This window comes from Tupaia chinensis, unplaced genomic scaffold (genome assembly GCF_000334495.1).
Source record: "Tupaia chinensis unplaced genomic scaffold, TupChi_1.0 Scaffold000318_1, whole genome shotgun sequence".
Lineage (NCBI taxonomy): Eukaryota > Metazoa > Chordata > Mammalia > Scandentia > Tupaiidae > Tupaia > Tupaia belangeri.
The window spans coordinates 5,572,502-5,591,664 of NW_006159811.1; the positions used below are offsets into that span (position 1 = coordinate 5,572,502).

The window sequence follows — 19,163 nt, forward strand, 5'->3', positions numbered from 1 at the left end:
AAAAAAAATATATATATATACTCAACAGGTAATTGCAGGTAAAAGTCTGGAGCTAAGAAAAAAAAGTCAGAACTAAGGTTATATAGTTTTCTGGGTTTTTTTGTTTTTTTTTTTCTTAGAAATTTTTGCTATGGGCCAAATAAGATCACTGGAGAGACAGAAACACAGAAAGTGAGAAATCATTTTCAGCAGGGATGGCCGCACCTCAATCCCTTCTCCTTCAATTCTCTTCTCAGGATCTTGGGTATACACACACACACACACCCAGCCTGAATTTTAAGCTGCCAGGTCTGGGACTTGAACCACAGTGGGTTATGTGGGAGTGCAGTGCCTTAACCGTTACACCACCTGCTGGTTCCAATTTTCTCAGCTTTAATTCAAATTATACCTGTACTCTTATAACTACAGATTTTTTTATTTAATTCGACAGAGGGCCCATGAGTTCATGGGGGGAGAAGAGTAAAGAAATCACCGCCCACAGGAAATGGTCACATCACAATCATGTCTCCTCCATTTCTCCCTTCCTTCAGGATCAGGGGCATACATGTTCCTCATGCTGCTGGGTCTGGGACCTGAACCACATAGTTAGTCATGTGGAATCCTGTTCATACAATCATCGAGTGTGAAGCTAGCCCAGAAGTTTTAAATTAGTAAAATAGTATTCTACAAATATGTTTGGGTTCTGTAGTATGCAGAATAACAGTCACCCCAAAATGTTCATACACTAATTTCCAGAACCTATGAATATGTTACCTTAAATAGCAGAAAGGATTTTATATACTTGATTAAAATTAAAGACTTCAGGGTGGAAAGATGATCCAAGATTATCCATGGACCCAAGCCTTTCCTAGCTGCATCAGACAGAAATGGGAAGATGACACAGAAAACCCGAACCTGAAATAGATTCAATTGCCATTGCTTTGAAGTTGAAAAATAGGACCATGAGCCAAGGACTACCTGTGGCTTCCTGGAGTTAGGAATGGCAAAAAAAAAAAAAAAAAGACTATTCCTTACAGCCTAAAGAAAAGAACAGCCAACACATTGATTTTTAGCCCAGTGAAACCAGTGTCAGATGTCTGATCTACAGAACGTAAAAATTTTAAAAACTGTATTATTTTAAGCCTCAAAGTTTGTGGTAATAGGTTATACAGCAATAGAAAATTGGTCCTATATAATTTATGTGAGGGAAATGGATGACAGTGAAGCAATTAAAAAAACATGTCAAAAACCAATCCAACATTCTCACTTTTAGCACTCAATAAATCCTTACTACAGCACTAATAGTATCCTCCCAGATAATGAGTAATTCAGCAGAAGAGCAGATAATGACAATGCTCACTTTTAACAGGAAGCAGGTGTCCCTCTGCATCAGGCTAACAAGTCTACGCAAGTGCTCGAGTGGATGAACGCAGCACATCTCCATAGCTGCAGTGGGAGTACTCCACAAAATCCTGAAACCTTTCAAGCTGGAGAAAATGCATTTTTACTTTATATTTAGTAAAGCAGCAGTGAGGCCAATAGAAGGGGGAGCCTGAAAAACCTGTTTTAGAAATAAATTCTATTTAAAATAAACAAAATGTCCTAGCTGGAGCCTGCAGACATACTTTGTACAAAGGCTGATTTCGTCACTATACTTTCAATCACAGTTGGACCTGGCCATTTAATGTAAAATTAATATGAAATCTCAGAAGCCAAAATATGACTTTTGAATTAATAAATATTTGCAAAACCTAATAAAAAGTCTGCTATGTAAAGACAGTGAGTTAGCAATTTATTTATACTTTGAAACTTGATTCACAAAGTAAGATGGGTCTATGAAAATATTGTTTTAAGTGGAACACTGTTTTAGTAAAAACAACAAAAAGAGTGTAACACCACTATAACACAGATCAAGTAGACCCTTAGGTAAAGGCCTTCTTCTAAAAAAGAAAAAAAAAATGCAATTGAACCATGTCCTCCAATAATAATAAATGGTACTCAGAGCCCAGGCTGGATTAGACAATTCTTAGCTGATATACAAACTCACGGATACACCTGTTTTGCACCTCCCTCCAAAAAATGTCTATCTTTATTTGTAAGAATTACATTCAGAAGAACTTTACTGTTTATACAGTTATGTAAGGCCTACAAGGAGAGCTTAACCACTATGATTCTCAGGGAATAAAATAAATCATACTAGGAAGGTTTGGGTAAGGTGGAGGAGAAACACCTGGCGGTCTGAGTCAACGGGAACAGAATTTAGCTGCAGTTACCTGGGTAACTAAACCACACGGATTAAATGAGTAACAAGAGACTATACTCAGGTAATAACTTTCTCCCTGCCTCATCTGTTCCCTAACTCCAAGAACATGAAAGAAAAATAATTTAAATTATAACCAATAAAATAAAGAAATCAGTGCTACAATAAAGTTTATTTCAAGATCTCTGAAAATCTATGACCCCTCCCTTTGCTTGATTTTAAAAGTTTTTTTTTTTACTTATCTAAAAAGCATAGCACAAGAAATTATATACTTTTTTAAAAAAAGTAGGAAAATTTATAAGCAGATGATTTGTTTCATGTCTGACAATGAGTTATTCATTAGTTTGATAAGAACCATAGTATTCATAATTTTAATTGTGATTTAAGGACATCAAGCAAAGTCCTTCTAAGGTTGAAGAATGCTTTACATTGAGTAAATAAAAGGGGAGAAATTGTACAATCTCTGTCATACTAAAGTGAACTAAAGAGAAAATGCCTTGGGCATATTAATGCTATGGAAATGCCTAGGGCTCTTATTTCTCAGTATAATCAAATTCACTGACATCAACGCTTGTGACAGAGCATGAGAGAAAGGCAGGCAAGGAAGGGAACAAATCAGCTAAAATCTTAGGGGGAACCAGCAGTTAGCGTAATGGCTATGTCGCTGGACTCCCACGTAGTCGACCGCGGTTCGTGTCCCGGACCTGGTGGCTTAAAACTCATGCCAGGCACGTGTGCATGCGTGCCCAAGATCTCGAGAGGAGAATGGAGGAGAAGGGACTGCGGCGTGGCCATCCCCCCCTGGGAGGTGATTTCTCGCTTTCTGTCTCTCTCTGTCTGGCGAGCACACTTGCCCTATAGCAAAAACCTCTCCAAAAACTAAAAAAAAAAATCTTAGGGCTAGTGTGACAGCATAGGTCCCCTGGGACATTCGGACATGCAGAGAGTTCATGCTCAATTCACAGGCCCTTTTCCCCAGGTGCTCTGGGAAAGATGGACTAGAGCAGGGCAGGAGACCAGAAAGTCTCCTCAGAGGGTGCAGGTATGAGGCTGGGGGAAACGGCACAGGTAAACTACCTATTGTGTCTGGGGAAAAGAAAGCAGAAAAAAAAAACGTCATAAAAACTTCTACTCCTGGGACCAGCAGTTAGCGTAATGGCTATGCTGCTGAATTCCCATGTAGTAGACCGCGGTTCGAGCCCCGGACCTGATGGCTTAAACTCACATTGGGCACATATGTATGTGTGCCCAAGATCCTGAGAGGAGAATGGAGAAGGGACTGCGGCATGGACCCCCCCCCGGGGGGGGATGATTTCTTGCTTTCTATCTCTCTGTCTCTGTCTCTCTGATGAGCGCATGCACCTATAGCAAAAACCTCTCCAAAAAAAAAAAGAAAGAAAAGTAAAAACTAAGGATGGACTTGAAAAACAGAGAATTCCCCTCTTACACCCTATCATCAGCCCTGCTGAGTAAAAAACAGCAATCTGCTGCTAGGGGAGAAGTAAGACCCCCCTCTGAGGCACAGCTGCAAGGGGAAAGGCAGAAAATGGCAGAAACACTGAGAAAAGCCTCCAGCAACCCAGCCCCCAACCCTAAGCACAAGGTAGCCTTACAGAAATATCAAGCTGGTGGTAACCATAGCAACAACTGAATCAAACTGTAGTTCAACCCTTGACTAGAATGATTCAAGCTATGACAGATGAAGGGGCATGCCCATTTGCAGGCGTAAATTTATTTTGTCTCTACTGTTCAACACAAGATATCTGGCATTCAATATAAAATTTTGAGATACACAAAGAAGCAAGAAAAGGAACCACTGTCAAGACAGAAGCAGACCCAGATGCAGAAGACCCAGTGGCCTTTTTTAAATCACGATCTGCTACTGGCAAACAGGGGATATATGCTTGTGCACACGTGGGGGTGCGGAGAGATCCAGAATGAAAGAGACAAGAGTAGCAAGCACATGCTCTTCTACCTATTTCAGATCTTGATAAAAAAAACTAACCATAAAAAGACTAGTCTTAAAGTCAATGCATTTAAAAAAATCACAATTAAGGGGTCAGCAGGTAGTGTAGTGGTTAAGGCACTGGACTTCCACATGGCCAGCCAAGGTTTGCATCCCAGACCCGGTGACTTGAAACTCATGCTAGCCACGAGTGCATGCATGCCTAAAATCCCAAGGGGAGAATGGAGAAGAGACTGCTGTGTAGTCATCCCCTCTGGAGGAGATTTCTCACATTTTATCTCTCTGTCTCTGTCTCTCAGGAGAACACACATGCCCTTTAACAAAAATCTCTCTCTCTCAAAAAAAAAATCACAATTAAAAGTATGAATACTATGGCTCTTATCAAACTAATGAATAACTCTCATTGTCAGACATGAAACAAATCGTCTGCTTATAAATTTTCCTATTTTTAAAAAAGTATGTGATTTCTTGTGCTATGCTTTTTAGGTAAGTAAAAAAAATTTTTTTTAATTAAACTGCAGTAAAATTTGGGAACACAAAATAAAAATTATTATGGGGTAAATGAAAATAACAATAAAGATAAAATATTCTAAAAATAACTAATATCCCTAATAAAGAAATATTCTGATGAAGCATAAAGGAAAAAGACAACCCATCCAATAGAAAAATGGGTAAAAGACATAAAAAAGAAATATACTGAACAAGCACAAATGAAAGGCTGATGATACCTGGAGTGCATAGGAATGTGAAAAACTGGGCACTCCACTCACTGCTGGGAGGGATATACATTAATACAACCAGTACTCCTCCAATTAATAACTTGACAACAAGAAAGAATCTAGGTGCTATTTTTTTTTAAAGAGAATTACTTAATTTTATTTATTCATTAACTTATTTTAATTTGACCAGAGAGAGACACAAAGACAGAGAAAGAGAGAGGGAAAGCGAGAAAACAAGCCACCAGGTCCAGGACTCGAACCGTGGTCAGCCCTACGGGAGCATCCACCACCTTAACCATGACGCCACCTGCTGGTCCCCCAGGCACTATTCTTACTCATAGGAAGCCTCCTTCCTAGTTACATTTCTGCCACTTCCCTACTCAGTCTATATTCCAAGCCACATCAGACTATATTTACATCCATTATCATTCACTTTTTAGTCTCTCCTCCATTGAAATAGTGTTCTCCTAATTCCCCTACAAAATATTATCTTTTAGTATTCAGTTAAAATACTTCTTGCTCTACTTTCCCCAGATAGAATTATTTGAATTTTCATTCCGAATCTCATAGTACTTGCCCATTTCTCTACTATGAAAGTTGAAATGGTTATTTCACAAATACATACTAATTTGTAATATATGAAAGGCTCCTTTATCGACAATAAAAAAAATGAAGATAGTATATGAACAGAAAATTCACAGTAAAGAAAAATGGCTCTTAAAAAGGTATATAATCTTGATAATAATAAAGGAAATATAAACTAAAACCATAATGAGGCCAAACTATAGTGGTTAAGGGAGCTGGATTCCACATGGCCATTGGCAGTTCAAATCCTTGCCACATCAGCTTAAAAAACATGCTGGGCATTATGTGTGTGTGTGTGCCCCAAATCCCAACAGGATGGAGAAATGGAGAAGAGGTTGCAGTGTGACCAGGCCCCACTGGAGGGTGCTTTCTCCAGCTCTAAGGTGAGGGCGTGTATCATCTGGCAATTAAAAAAATCAAAAACAAAAACCCATAATAATACCCTTTACTACCTACCAAATTGGAAAGACTGAAAGTTGCCAATGCACACAGCTGTGATCCTGACTGCCCAGAAGGCTGGGGTGGGGGTGGGGAGTTCATGACAGGACAAGAAGTAAAATAGGGACAGCAGCTGTGGCACAGAGGTAGTGCTCCATGATACTGAAGCCAAACAAGAAGTCCTGGGTTTACCTCCTGGGGTCTCCGTGTACATGCCAGGCACACAAGGATGCTATGACCTGGGCTGGCTAAATTTGGAGGCAGGATCACAGTGCAGAGACCTTTTCGGAGGTGCCTGTCTCTGTCTCTGCCTTTGTCTCTCTCTCTCTAGCTCCCTCATGGAACAAATAAAAATACATTTTAATTAAATAAAAATACAGCATTTTCAATTATGTGTATTACATAATACTTAATGAGAAACAACTATGCTACTAGTTTATATATTTGCTGCACTATAATTTTTGTTTTCTGATTTTTGCCATAAGGTGCATGCACTCACCAGAGAAAGAGCATGACAGAGAGAAAGAAGATAAGAAATCACACTCCCCCTTCTTCCCTCACCTGGGGATGGCCACACGGCAATCCCTTCACCTCCATTCCTCCTCTTGGGACTTTGGACACACATGCACATGCACCCAACATGTTTAAGCTGCTGGGTCCAGGACTCAAACCAAGCAGTCAGCCACATGGGACCCAATACCCCAACTACATGCCACCTGCTGGCCTGTATTATACATTTTATCATTACTTTATAATATAACCCTTCTATTTATTAAAAAAATAAAAATAAAAAAATTTGGCCCAGCCATAATGACAGTAAAAAAATTACACATAAAAAAATTACAGTAAGCTAAGGTTAATTTATTATTGAGGGAAAAAAAATTGTTAAGCTTAGTATAGCCTTAGTATTCATAAAGGCTACTGTAGTGTACAGTAATGTCCCAGGTCTTCACATTCACAACTATTCACACTACTCACTCAATGACTTGCCCACAGCAACTTCCAGTTCTACCAGCTCCATTTATGTTAAGTGTCCTACATAAGTGTACCATTATTATCTCTTTTTTTCCCCCCAAGAGCTTTTTGCCTTAGGGTGTGTACACTAACTGGAGAGGAAGGACAGAGATAATAAGAGGGACAGTGATAAATCACTCCTCGAGGGTATGGCCATGCCACAACCCCTTCTCCTTCATTCTCCTCCCAAGATCTTGGGCATGCAAGCGGTGGGCACACACACGCCCAGTGTGAGTTTCAAGCCACTAGGTCTGGGACTCGAACCATAGTTCACCATGTGGGAGTCCAGCCACATAACCACTAGGTCATCTGTTGGTCCCCATTCTTATCTCTTAGATTGTATTTTTACTGTACCTTTTCAATGTTTAGATATGTTTAGATACACAAACACTTACCATTATGTTACAATGATACCTACAGTATTCAGAGAAGTAACATACTGTACAACCTTGTAGGCTAAGAGCAATAAGCTGTACCACATAGCCTAGGTGTGTAGTAGGCTATACCACCATGGTCTGTGTAAATACGTTCTACAGTATTCTTAAGGCAAAACTGCCTAGTGACACATTTCTTAGAATGTATCCCCATCATTAAGTGATACTTGACTGTAATGGTATCTGTACTTTACAGAGCCATTGTAAAGATTCATTAAAATGCATGGTGTGTTCACTATAGTATCCATTAAGTCATTAGGAAAGCCATAACATACTTTTCTATGCAAAAATGGATCATGACTTTCCCAATGACCCAACAGAACACAATAAGGATTCTGTAAATTTTACTAAATTATTCTATGTCCTCTTAGCATTGTATTATAACTATCTCTGAGCTATTTCTTCTGCTTCAAAACAGTCACACTGGGGACCAGTAAGTGTCGTGGCAGTTAAGAGTGCTGGACTACCACATGGCTGACTGTGGTTCAACTCCTGGACCTGGCAGCTTGCTTTCTCACTTTCCCTTTCTATCTCTTTCTCTGGTCAAAATAAAAAATAATAACAAATAAAATTAAATAAATAATTCTTTTTTAAAAAATGGTGGCATTCATAAAGAAGACATTCAGAAAATAAACGATGTTAACCACCACCTCTACGTTTCTATATTTCATTAACAACAGTGTCACCTAGAAAAAAAAAATCAGTGCTACATTCTGCAACAAAATGGTATAAGTTTGGCCAACATCTGCTTTTCAGTCTTTTGCCTCAATAGCATATAAGACAATAACACTAGTAGGCTGTCATACTGTCATTAGGTTTAACAGGATAATGGCAGTACCAGTGGAGAAAAAGATTAGCTTTTCCAATAAGAAACAATTCCTGTTCTTAGAAATGAGAAGTTGAGGGGCCAGCAGGTGGAGTGGTGGTTCAGGTGCTGGACTTCCACATGGCTGATCATGGTTCAAAATGATGAGGATCACCCCCACAGAGCATTTTGAATGATGTGTGCTTGCCCTGTAAGAATTTATGAAATTAAGCACGGTAACTAACCCACATTTTATATGCTAGAAAGTAAAATTAAATAACTTAAAAAGAAAATACTTACTTTGCAGCAGCAGCAAAATGTCTATTGGTCATCTGAATGTTTACAGAACAAGGATAAAGAGATGTCTGATAAACCATCTTGGAAAAACTATGCTTTTGATGATGTGTCAAGACTTGAAAGAAAAAAAACATATAAAGCATTAACATTAAATAATCATTGTATCTATAATTTTGTACATTCCAAATATTGATATTTTCAAAGTAAATACTTAGTATTTTGTGATTCTTAACCATCATTTAAGTATAATAATGAAAACCACATTTCTCAAAACTAAAAGCAAATAAACACTATATGAACAATTTTATCCTCATAATTTCACAAACATATTGTTGAGCCAAGGAAAAAAACAGTGGTATAAGAATTCACTTGGTGTGAATCCAAAGTGCAAAAACACTTAACAAAACAAAACTATACTTAAAGGTACATATTTACATGTGTTAAACTGTACCAAAAAAGACAAGGGAATAATAAAGTAAAAAATTGGGGGAAAATTGGTTACCTCTGAAGGAGAAATAGATAAAATAACAAAAAGGCACACAGATCTTTGAAGGTATTAATATTTAAGTTTGTTTATTTTGTTCATGACAGAGTGTGGATCCCATATGGCTGACACGGATAGAACTACAAAAGGAATGAAGTTTGACACAGGAGAGATGAGAATGAAGAATGGAATCCTAGCTTCCAAGATATTCCAAGGAAAAGGACTGGAGAGAAGAGGAAGAACCAGGCAAGTAACATGAGAAGGAATGAAATAGGAACAGATAAGTGAAATAGGAAGAAAATGAAGAGAATGAGGTATCCTGGAAGCTAAGAGAAGAAAATGTGGCAACGAGACAATGATTAACATCTAGTTCTCTTTTTTGTCTGTTTGATTCTGCCTCACATGTGATTTTTGTCATACATGAATGTAATGCCATCAATTTCTTTTTTTAAGAATTTATTTTATTTCTTATTATTTTTTAATTTGACTGAGAGAGAGAAAGGGAAAGTGAGAAAGCAAGCCACCAGGTCCAGGACTGAAACTTTACTAGGCTATGTGGAAGTCCAGTTGTCTTAACCACCACACCACCAGCCCGCCCCCATCAATCCCTCTTCAATAACAACATCCATTTTGGCTTGATCACTAAGGTTATCTGGTCTGTCATGATTCCTTGCCACCCCTAAGGTTTGAACAACTACCTCAAGTAAAGAATGTTGGTATTGACACTGAGCATTCCCGTGAGAAGCTCAAAAAGAAAACTGATGCAGAGTAGAGGGGGAGGGGAATCAATCACTGGCCTAGGAGTGCAAACTTCAGTTCTTCTTTTGCCACTAGTAGCTACATGATCTTCTTCCTCTAAAAGATGTGGCGCCTCCATCTAAATACCTATCTTAATGAAATACCAATATTTATCACTGTGCTTCAAAAACAGAAAGCAAAAAGTAAAGAAGCACTGTTTAAAAAGAAGTCATTACTAACAAGTCACATTTCACTAACTGCTGAAACAGTTGCTACCAAGAAGTAATACAGAATTAGCCTCTAAATGGTCAATATAACCATTTTATAACCCAAAGTAGACAACTTCCGAAAGTTTAACTAGAAGAAATGTAATAATGATGTATTCAAAAAGCATTCTAAAACCTGTCAAGATTAATCGATGTAAGTCACTCAAATATACCATTTTTCATTCCCAGAATTCACTTCTTTACATAATTCCACCCCGCTCCAGCCCGCACTCCCAGGTCGGAGGCACAACCCTGTCTTTGCCTTTCCTATGGGGGGCTGAAGTAGTGTCAAGATACGTTCCCCTCCTAAGCCATCTTCGGAGAGGGCAGCCCTAGAAAAGAGTAAAATCCCTGATAGGGTCGCTTTCAGTAGTAATGACCTTCTCTAGCTCCTAAAGCCTCAGAAAAGCAAGAAATATTCCCAGCATCGAGAGCCGACAAGAGTCTAGGAGAATCGAGCTTGCAATCTGTTACCAAAGCTATTTTCCCCGCAGGCCAAGCCCATGCTTTACCTCTACAAAGACATCTTATGGCCGCCGCCATATTGACCATCCCGGATTGTGTTGATGAAACTGGTCCTACGCTTCAGCTGGGAGAAATTTTAAAGGGTTCCGTTCCTGAATTGGTGGAGGCGGAAGTTAGAAGGAACAAGAGGAACGGGGCGGGGACCAAAATAGGCTTTACTGCCGGCGTGGCGGTGTCACCGTCAGTGCTCCGTGCTGCCCAGGACCCTGTTTCGTGGTTCCGGTAGAGCACTTAAGCCATGTTTAGGTAAACACGGTCCTGTTGGCGACCTAGTCATGACTTTATTCTCGTTTTCTTCTTTCCGTTTGTTGTTTGGATCCTGCAAGTGGACCCAGAACAGTCACTGTGATACATTGTGAGATTACCCAGCACTCAGTTTAAACCTTGAAGAATCCCACCAGCTCCGCCCAATACCCACCACATTTCCAGACTTGAAAAGACTTTTTCAAAAACTCTCCAGAATTTTGCCTCCACTGCAGGGGAAGGCGGGAGGGGAGGGAGTGTCCCGCTCACTCTAAGACTTCCTTTTTAACTCAGCGCCAAGATTAACCGTAGTTTAATATAAAAATTTACATTAACCTGCTCTGCATACCCAGCTGGCAAGCGGTGCCATTAGGATCGACTGAATAATAATATTTGACATCTGTATAACACTTCTAGTTTTCCCATGGCAAATTCGAAATCTATACACAAGTTAATTGTGACCCCCCCCAAAAAAAATTATTGTTCTTTCCATTACGTCACAGCTGCCTCTGTGGTTTATCTAAAACAAATCTGATCGCCGATTATATCATTTCCCAGTTTAAACAAAACCCTACTAGCCATATCTGAAACTTGTTTCTGGGCTATGCCTGCTTCCTCAGCTTCAACCACCTGCCAACACCCCCCACCCCACCCCAAGTCCCCCAAAATACACATACAAGGAAACTCACAATTTCTCACCCCGTGATTGTGTTCATTTTGGTCCCTTCTGCTTGGATTTTCTTTTTCTTTTTCTTCCTTTAAGATTTCAGCTCAGGTTTTTATGGGTTGATGAGCAACTCTTCTCAACTTCTCAAACTGCCTTTTGACCATCTCTTACTAGTTTTATACAATACCCAAATCTGTTCCTGTTTGCTTTAGACCGTTTTGACATATAATTCAAATATCATATCATTCACTAATAGAAACTGCAGCACAAGTCATTCATTTTTAACATGTTCACTGTGCAATCATGACCATAATACATCTGTTTTTCCCACCACTCTGAACTTTCTGTGGGCAGAAATCATACTTACTCATTGTGTAACCTCTTCACATTCTACCTACCAGATATATCGAAGGCTCTCAATAAATATTTGTTGAATAAATAAATACATCAATTAGTGACTCAATTAGAATGGCTACTCTGCAAAATTAACTTGCTTCCAAGTTGCCCCCAGGAAGACTAGATATAAGTAGGTAGTTCCCAGATGCTTCATTTCATGTTTATATTATACTCCTTCTACATAAAGAACAAAATTTATCATTCCTTGCCTTGCCTTGCCTTGTTACTATTTAAGCAGTTACTTTAAAGGTTCCACAATCATTTTATAGCAAAAAAAAAAAAAAAGAAAGAATTTGATTCTACCTTTATAACTTCCTTCCCTCTCTTCCTCCTCCTATATTCACAAATATGTGAGTACCTGCCATGTGTTAAGCAGGGTACTTTGCTAAGCATAGATGTGGTGAGGGGGGAAAAAAAAAACACCATCATGGTGCTCATGATACTTAAAAACTAATCTGGGGCCAGAAGGTGGTGTAGGTGTAGTGGTTAAGGCAGTGGATTCCCACCTGGTCAAATGTGGTTTGAGTCCCAGACTCAGTGGCTTGAAATGCACACCATTCGTGTGTGTGTGCGTGTGTGTGTGTGTGTGTGTGTGTGTGTACCCAAAATCCCAAGAGGAAAAGGGACTGCAGTATGGTCTTCCATCCTGGGGGGTGATTTCTCCCTTATTCTGTCTCTCTGGAAATCCCATGTACCACAAAAATCTCTTTTAAAAGACTGCCTGTCTGTCTGTCTCTCTCTCTCCCAGTCTTTCTATGATGTATGTACACACCATCAGGCTTAAAAAAAAAGTATTTGGGGGCTGGCAGGTGGCATGGTGGTTAAGGGTGCTGGACTCCCACTGTGGTCAACTGCAGTTCAAGTCTCAGACCTGGTGGCTTGCTTTCTTACTTTCCCTCTCTCTGTCACTCTGTCCCTCTCTGGGCAAATTAAAATAAATAATCATTTATTTTGAAAAAATCTGATTTGAGGGTAAAGTTCACCTAGTCATTTCAGACAAAAACAAACACCCAGGTTACAAGTGCTGCTTCTTAACTTCATATCTTTTCTCTTTCTACAGCTAGGGGAGGTTGGTACCTATCCATGGACTTCTTTATATCTCCTATGCTTTTAAATATTTTTTTCATGAAAGAAACAGACACCCTCAACAGGGTCTGTTTACACCGTGATCTGCTTCAGCCAGCCGTCCAGTTAATCATGATCTTGGGCATATACACCCAGTTTGTTTCAGGGCGACGTGGGATCCCAACCCACTGTTGGACTTCTGGCTTGCAGCATTGCATATCTGAATGCTCCTGTCTGTGCCACTGAGGTTTACACCTATGTCTCCAATTCTAATGGGAAAATCTAAATATCCAATAGTGAGACTCAAAGTAGCATGTAGTATGCTTACAGTGGAAGCCTCATTAAAATAACACTCTATACGGTACAGATGACCTGATATCTCACTTGGAAGACCAGAACTTGATGGCTTTAACCAAGTGGAGTCCAGAATCCAGTTATGTATGAGGGAGTTCTTCAGAAACTGCAAGGAAGAGCCAGCAGGTGGTATGGTGGTTAAGGTGCTGGATTCCACATGGCCAACTCTGTGGTTTGAGTCTCAGACCTAGCCACTTATAAAAACACTCTAGGCACATGTGCCTGCATACACAAAATCCTGATAGGAGAACAGAGGAGAAGAGATTTTGGCACAGCCATCTCCCGGGGAGTGATGTCCCATTTTCTGTCTCTTTCTGGTAAGTGGACATTTATATAGCAAAAATCTAAAAAAAGAAAAATGTGTATTATATACGTGTGTGTACATATATGTATATTATATATACACGTATACATGAATGTTATGTATACATATATATTATATATGTGTGTATGTGTGTATATCTATATAGAGACACAATGTGTGGATTTCAAAATGCTTCTTTATGGGGTGGGCCAATGTTGTAGTGGTTGGGATGCTGGACTCCCACATAGCTGACTGTGATTTGAGTCCCAGACTGGCAGCTTGCTTTCTCACTTTCCCCCTCTCTCTCTCTTTCTGTGTCACTTTCTGCTCAAATTAAAATAAATAAATACATAACAATGATGAATAAAATTAAATAAAATAATTCTTTCTTTAATTAAAAACAACAAAGAAACAAAAAATGCTTCTTCACCAAATAAATTTGTACTAACTTGTCATAGCATATCTGTAAAGGATCTAGTTTGAGGCACTAAAGAAGATAAGACATCAGTTTGAAAAGAGCTTCTACCAGAGCAACATAAATTCTACTAAAATGGAAGCAAGAACAAACATTAAATTAATGCTGACACTTGGGTAGAAAAAATGTTGAAGTCATTAGTGCTTTATAGGGACGATGCCCCAAAGAAATGAGCAGTTTACAAATAAATGACAAATTCTAACAAGGGATGAGACAGTGTTGTAGATGATGCCCACAGTGGCAGACCATCCACAGCAATTTGCATGAAAAAAAAAATTAAACTGGTTCATGCCCTAATTGAAGAGGACTCACAATTAACAGCAGAAACAATAGTAAACACCATCAACATCTCAATCTGTTCAGCTTCCACAATTCTGACTGAAAAATTAAAGTTGAGCCAACTTTCTGCTCAATGGGTACCGAAATTGTTGCACCCAGATCAGCTGCAGACAAGAGAACTTTTTACTTATTTTTTATTTTTTTGGAGAGGTTTTTGCTATAGGGCACATGTGCTTGCCAGGAAGACAGAAAGAGACAGAGAGACAAAAAGAGAGAAATCACCCCCAGGGGGATGGCCATGCTGCAATCCCTTCTCCATTCTCCTCTCAGGATCTTGGGCATGCACGCACACGCGCCCACCGTGAGTTTAAGTCACTGGGTCCAGGACTCAAACCACAGTCAACTACAACAGCCATTATGCCAACTGCTGGTCCCAAGAGCAGAACTTTCGATGGAAATGTTAAATTAGCAGGATCAAGTCCTGAAGCAGTTCTGCAAAGAACTGTAACAGGAGATGACACGTGGCTTTACCAGGACAATCCTAAAGACAAAGCCCAATCAAAGCAATGACTACCAAGAAGTAGAAGTGATCCCAGCCAAAGCAGAAGTGGACAGGTAAAGAGCAAAGATCATGGCAGTCTCTTTGGATGCTCAAAACATTTTACTTGTTGACTTTCTGGAAGGCCAAAGAACAATAAACATTGACTTATTAGGAGAGTGTTTTGGGAAAGTTAACCAAAACTCTAGCAGAAAAATGTCCAGGAAAGCTTCTCTACCACCACGATGCTCCTGCTTGTTATTATCAAACAAGGGAAATTTTTTATAAGAATTTTAATAGGATCATTAGGCATCCACCTTACAGTCCTGACTTGGCTCTTTCAGATTTATTTTTGTTTCCTGATCCTAAAACATTTCTTTAAAGGGCATCCATTTTTTTTTTTTCAGTTAATAATGCAAAAGAAATACTGCATTGACATGGTTACATTCCCAGGACCTTCAGCTCTTTGGGGATGGACTTAATACCTGATATCTCAAAAAGTGTCTAAAACTTGATGGCTCTTGGGTAGAAAAATAAAATTTATATTTTTGTTATCTTTTAATTCCATTTTCTATAACTTTCTGAAATTCTTAACAGACATAAATAGGTTCTTTTTTTTTTTTCTTCAGGTTTTTGCCATAGGGCATGTGCATTCACTGGACAAATGGAGAGAGAGAAAGCAAGAAACTACCTCCCAGGGAGAATGGCCATGCCACAATCCCTTCTCCTCCATTCTACTGGGATTTGGGGTACTCACGCACACATGCGTGGTGTGATTTTCAAGTCACTGGTCCGGGACTCAAACCGCAGTTGGCCATGTGGGAGTCCAGTGCCTTAACCACTACACCACCTGCTGGCCCCATACCAGCTTATTTTTTAATATGAAATATGCTCCTCTTGTTCTTATAAATTCCAGGATTTCACTTTCTTTAAGAATTTTATTAGTGGAGACCAGTAGTTAGTGTAATGGCTATGTCGCTGGACTCACATGCAGTCGACTGTGATTCAAGTCCTGGACACGGTGGCTTAAACTTACGCTGGGTGCGTGTGCATGTGTGCCCAAGATCCCGAGAGGAGAATGGAAGAGAAGGGATTGCGGCGTGGGCATCCCCCTGGGGAGTGATTTCTCACTTTCTGTCTCTCTGTCTCTCTCTGTCTTTCTGATAAGTGCATGCGCCCTACAGGAAAAAAAAAAAAAAAAAAAAGAATGTTATGAGTATTTGCAGAACCAGCCATTGGCACGTTGGTTAAGGCAGTTGGATTCCCCATGGCTGACCTGCAGTTTGAGTCCTGGACCTGGTGACTTAAGAAACACACTGGGGTGTGTGGGCATGCCCAAAAATCCTAAAAGGAGAGAGAAATGGAGGACAAAGAATTGTGGTGTGACCATTTCCTGTGTGTGGGGGGGTAGTGCTTTCTATTTTCTCTCTCTCTAGCAAGTGCATGTGTCCTTCATTTTTTAAAAAATGTTTAAAAGTATTTGCAGAAAGTCTTCAGACTGTTTATGCACTTCTTCCGGGTTTGCTTTAAAATGCAACTTCTCCCAGTTGATTTTTAGGAAGATTTATACACTTAAGAGTCTTGGCAAAATGCCAGCTGACAGTCTGCCCGGCTAATTTTCTTGGGAAAAGTTACTAAGTGTTTGCATGGTCCTATAGTTGTCTGGATCTCTGTTCTCTGCCTTCTTCAACTGTCTTCCAGTTGAGCTGGAAACTCTATAGCAAAATGAGGTACTTCCCATTTGAAGCTGAAGTTGAAAATGATTCTCTTACAGGACAAAAATAAGGAACTCCAAGACGTTTCCTGTTTTAGTACTGTGCATGAGAATCACTCAGAAGGCATATTAAACACAGAGTGGGGGTCCCAGTCCCTGAGTTTCTGATCTGATCAGTCTGAGATGGGAGCCTGTAAATGTGCATTTTATAATAGGTTCTCAGGGATGCTTATATACTGGCCCAGAGACCATACTCTGGAAAAAACACTTCCTATATAATTTCATGGAACATTTGCATCCTTACCTAATAGTAACTTGGAGGAGAACTGTTTGATTTAATCAATGTTTGCTCAATATAATGCAGAGTAAATGTAACAATAAAATTTTATCTCTAATATCGTATTAACATATGCTCAATATAGAAATTTTAGTAGTATGTGTGCCTCTAGGACTAGAAGCTACCCACTTTTATCTTCACCCTCACTGCACACAAACTGTTATTCCATGCCTGGGCTTTACTTCGAAAACTGTCCAGCAGTCAACTGGGAGAATTTCCAAGTGCCTGTCTCTCTGCCTATATGGATTTTAAGCATTACCAACTCCCAGATTATCTTCCTTCGTTGTGCTTACTTTGATTACTTAAAAGTGTGCTTAATCAGAACACTTTTTTAATGAGGGATTTTTGCTGTGGGGCATGTATGCTCCTGGGAGAGACAGAGAAACAGAAAGTAGGAAGTGAGAAATCAACCCCCAGGAGGGCTGGCCTTGCCACGATCCCTCCTCTTCCATTCTCCTCTTGGGATTTTGGGCACACACGTACACATACCCAGCGTGAGTTTTAAGCTGCTGTATCTGGAATTTGAACCATAGTCGACTTTGTAGAAGTCCAGCGACATAACCATTATGCCATCTACTGGTCCCCAGATAAATTTTTTTACAAAGACATGACTACCACAGTAATGGTTTTTTTCTAGTCATAAGGTTGAAAGTTCAGTGCGTAAGAGATTGGAACTCTTTTTCTTTTGTCCCCTATATATGGGAGCTTCTCTGTCCAAAAGTCCCCCAAAAGATTAATTTAATTACAGATTGAATTAGGAGATTTTAAAACTGCCCAGTGTTATGCTGGGAAAAGTTTTACAACTGATTCTCCAGTAAAAAAAGAAATAAAGTTGTACTATGAGCCAGTTTCCATGTGTAAATACAACCATGATAGCTGATTCCAAGCCATCGATGTAAAATGAAACAATTTACCACACTTCCGGTAATTTATCATTGGTTCTCACATGGCTAACACGTACTACCAGAAGTGTCCTAGTAAAATTATGTAGAAAACTGTTAGGAGGTCTAAACCAAGCCAAGTCATCACAGGGCCACACTTCTCTAACTTTAAGATGAATAGAAGTCACCTGGATATCTTATTAAAATATATATTCTGGGTTGGAAGGTCTGGTGGAGTTGGGACTGAGAGTCTGATTTCTAACAGGCTCCTAGGTGATACAGATGTTACTAATTCATAAGCCACACTTGGACTACCAAAACCAAAATTCACATTTCTGTCATTAATCTCGAACCAGAACCTTCTGAATTGGCTCCTTCTTCCTAACACGTGTTTTTTTCTAAATTTCTGGATATAAACCTCATGGCTTCCATCTTTCAGTGACGATACTAAAAATATCAATAACTTCCTGCTCCACCCACAACTGTTTCTGGTGGAAATGTCCCCTCCCACATAAATAAAACTCCCCAGCCCCATGTATCTGAATCAGTGAACGCCACCAGACACAAGGAGAGTCCATCTATACAGTGTCCAGTGACCTCACCTGGAAAAAAAAAATGTTGGACAATCATTCCTCTCACAAAACTTGAATTGAGAAAAGGAAAGACTGAAACATTTAGGTGAGAGAAGCTAAGATCATAGAGTAGGTTCAAGGCTAGGAAAGACTCAAACGGCAACCGATCCCAATCTATCTCACACACCTCTACAGTAACCCCTGTTTTCTTGAGCCACTATCAGTAAATATCTTTAACATCTCTTAAAAACTTAATTAAAATGGTGGCACTCTAGTTGCCCTGGTTATGCTGCAGGAACTGGCAACTCTATTCCGGAATCCGTAGAGGTGCTTTACTTGTGGGATCTCAAGAGTCTGAAAAGCTTTCGGAGGTCTTCACCTTTCTGTAATTCTCCGCTTACATTTCGGGTGAGGAAGTCTTGAATGTTCTATAAGGTGGCTCATTCCATTTTGGGACAACTTCATTCTTTAAAAATTGCTGCATATGTTAAAGCTGAAATATTGTCTTCTAGGACCCAGACCTCATTGAATGCTATCAGTCAATTCCATTCCCACATGTCAAACTTTGGTATTTGAGAATGGTCATCATGTCTCTCTTTAAGTCTTTATCTCATCTGGCTGAATATATCCCTATTTTAACCACCTGGTTTTTCCATTTTGTGAACTAGTGATGAGAACTTCTCATCTTCCTGTAAGTCTTCTGAAGGATATAATCCAGATTGTCTTTGTCTTTCCTAAAAATGTAATCCCAAAACTACACTGAACACTCCAGAGGCGAAAGGGGAATTTGTTCTAGAAAGATTAACGCAACTTAAATTGTATTAACTT

General features: G+C 39.5%; 1 protein-coding gene across 5 annotated transcripts in view; it reads right to left on the bottom strand.

The window, feature by feature from the left end:
- The window catches only part of MRPL1 (mitochondrial ribosomal protein L1), a 124,413-nt gene that overhangs the window by 70,295 nt on the left and 34,955 nt on the right, over nucleotides 1-19,163 (bottom strand). For 4 of the 5 annotated variants that reach the window (XM_006151467.3, XM_006151466.3, XM_027773068.1 and 1 more), the window contains 2 exons: nucleotides 10,498-10,829; nucleotides 8,501-8,612 (listed from right to left, as the gene is read on the bottom strand). In XM_006151467.3, the coding sequence (XP_006151529.1) occupies nucleotides 8,501-8,612; nucleotides 10,498-10,537 (152 nt within the window). In that variant the 5' untranslated portion in view covers nucleotides 10,538-10,829. Of the gene's footprint in view, nucleotides 1-8,500; nucleotides 8,613-10,497; nucleotides 10,830-11,442; nucleotides 11,714-19,163 lie in introns of those variants that run through there. The other variant, XM_006151470.3, reaches the window with a different exon arrangement.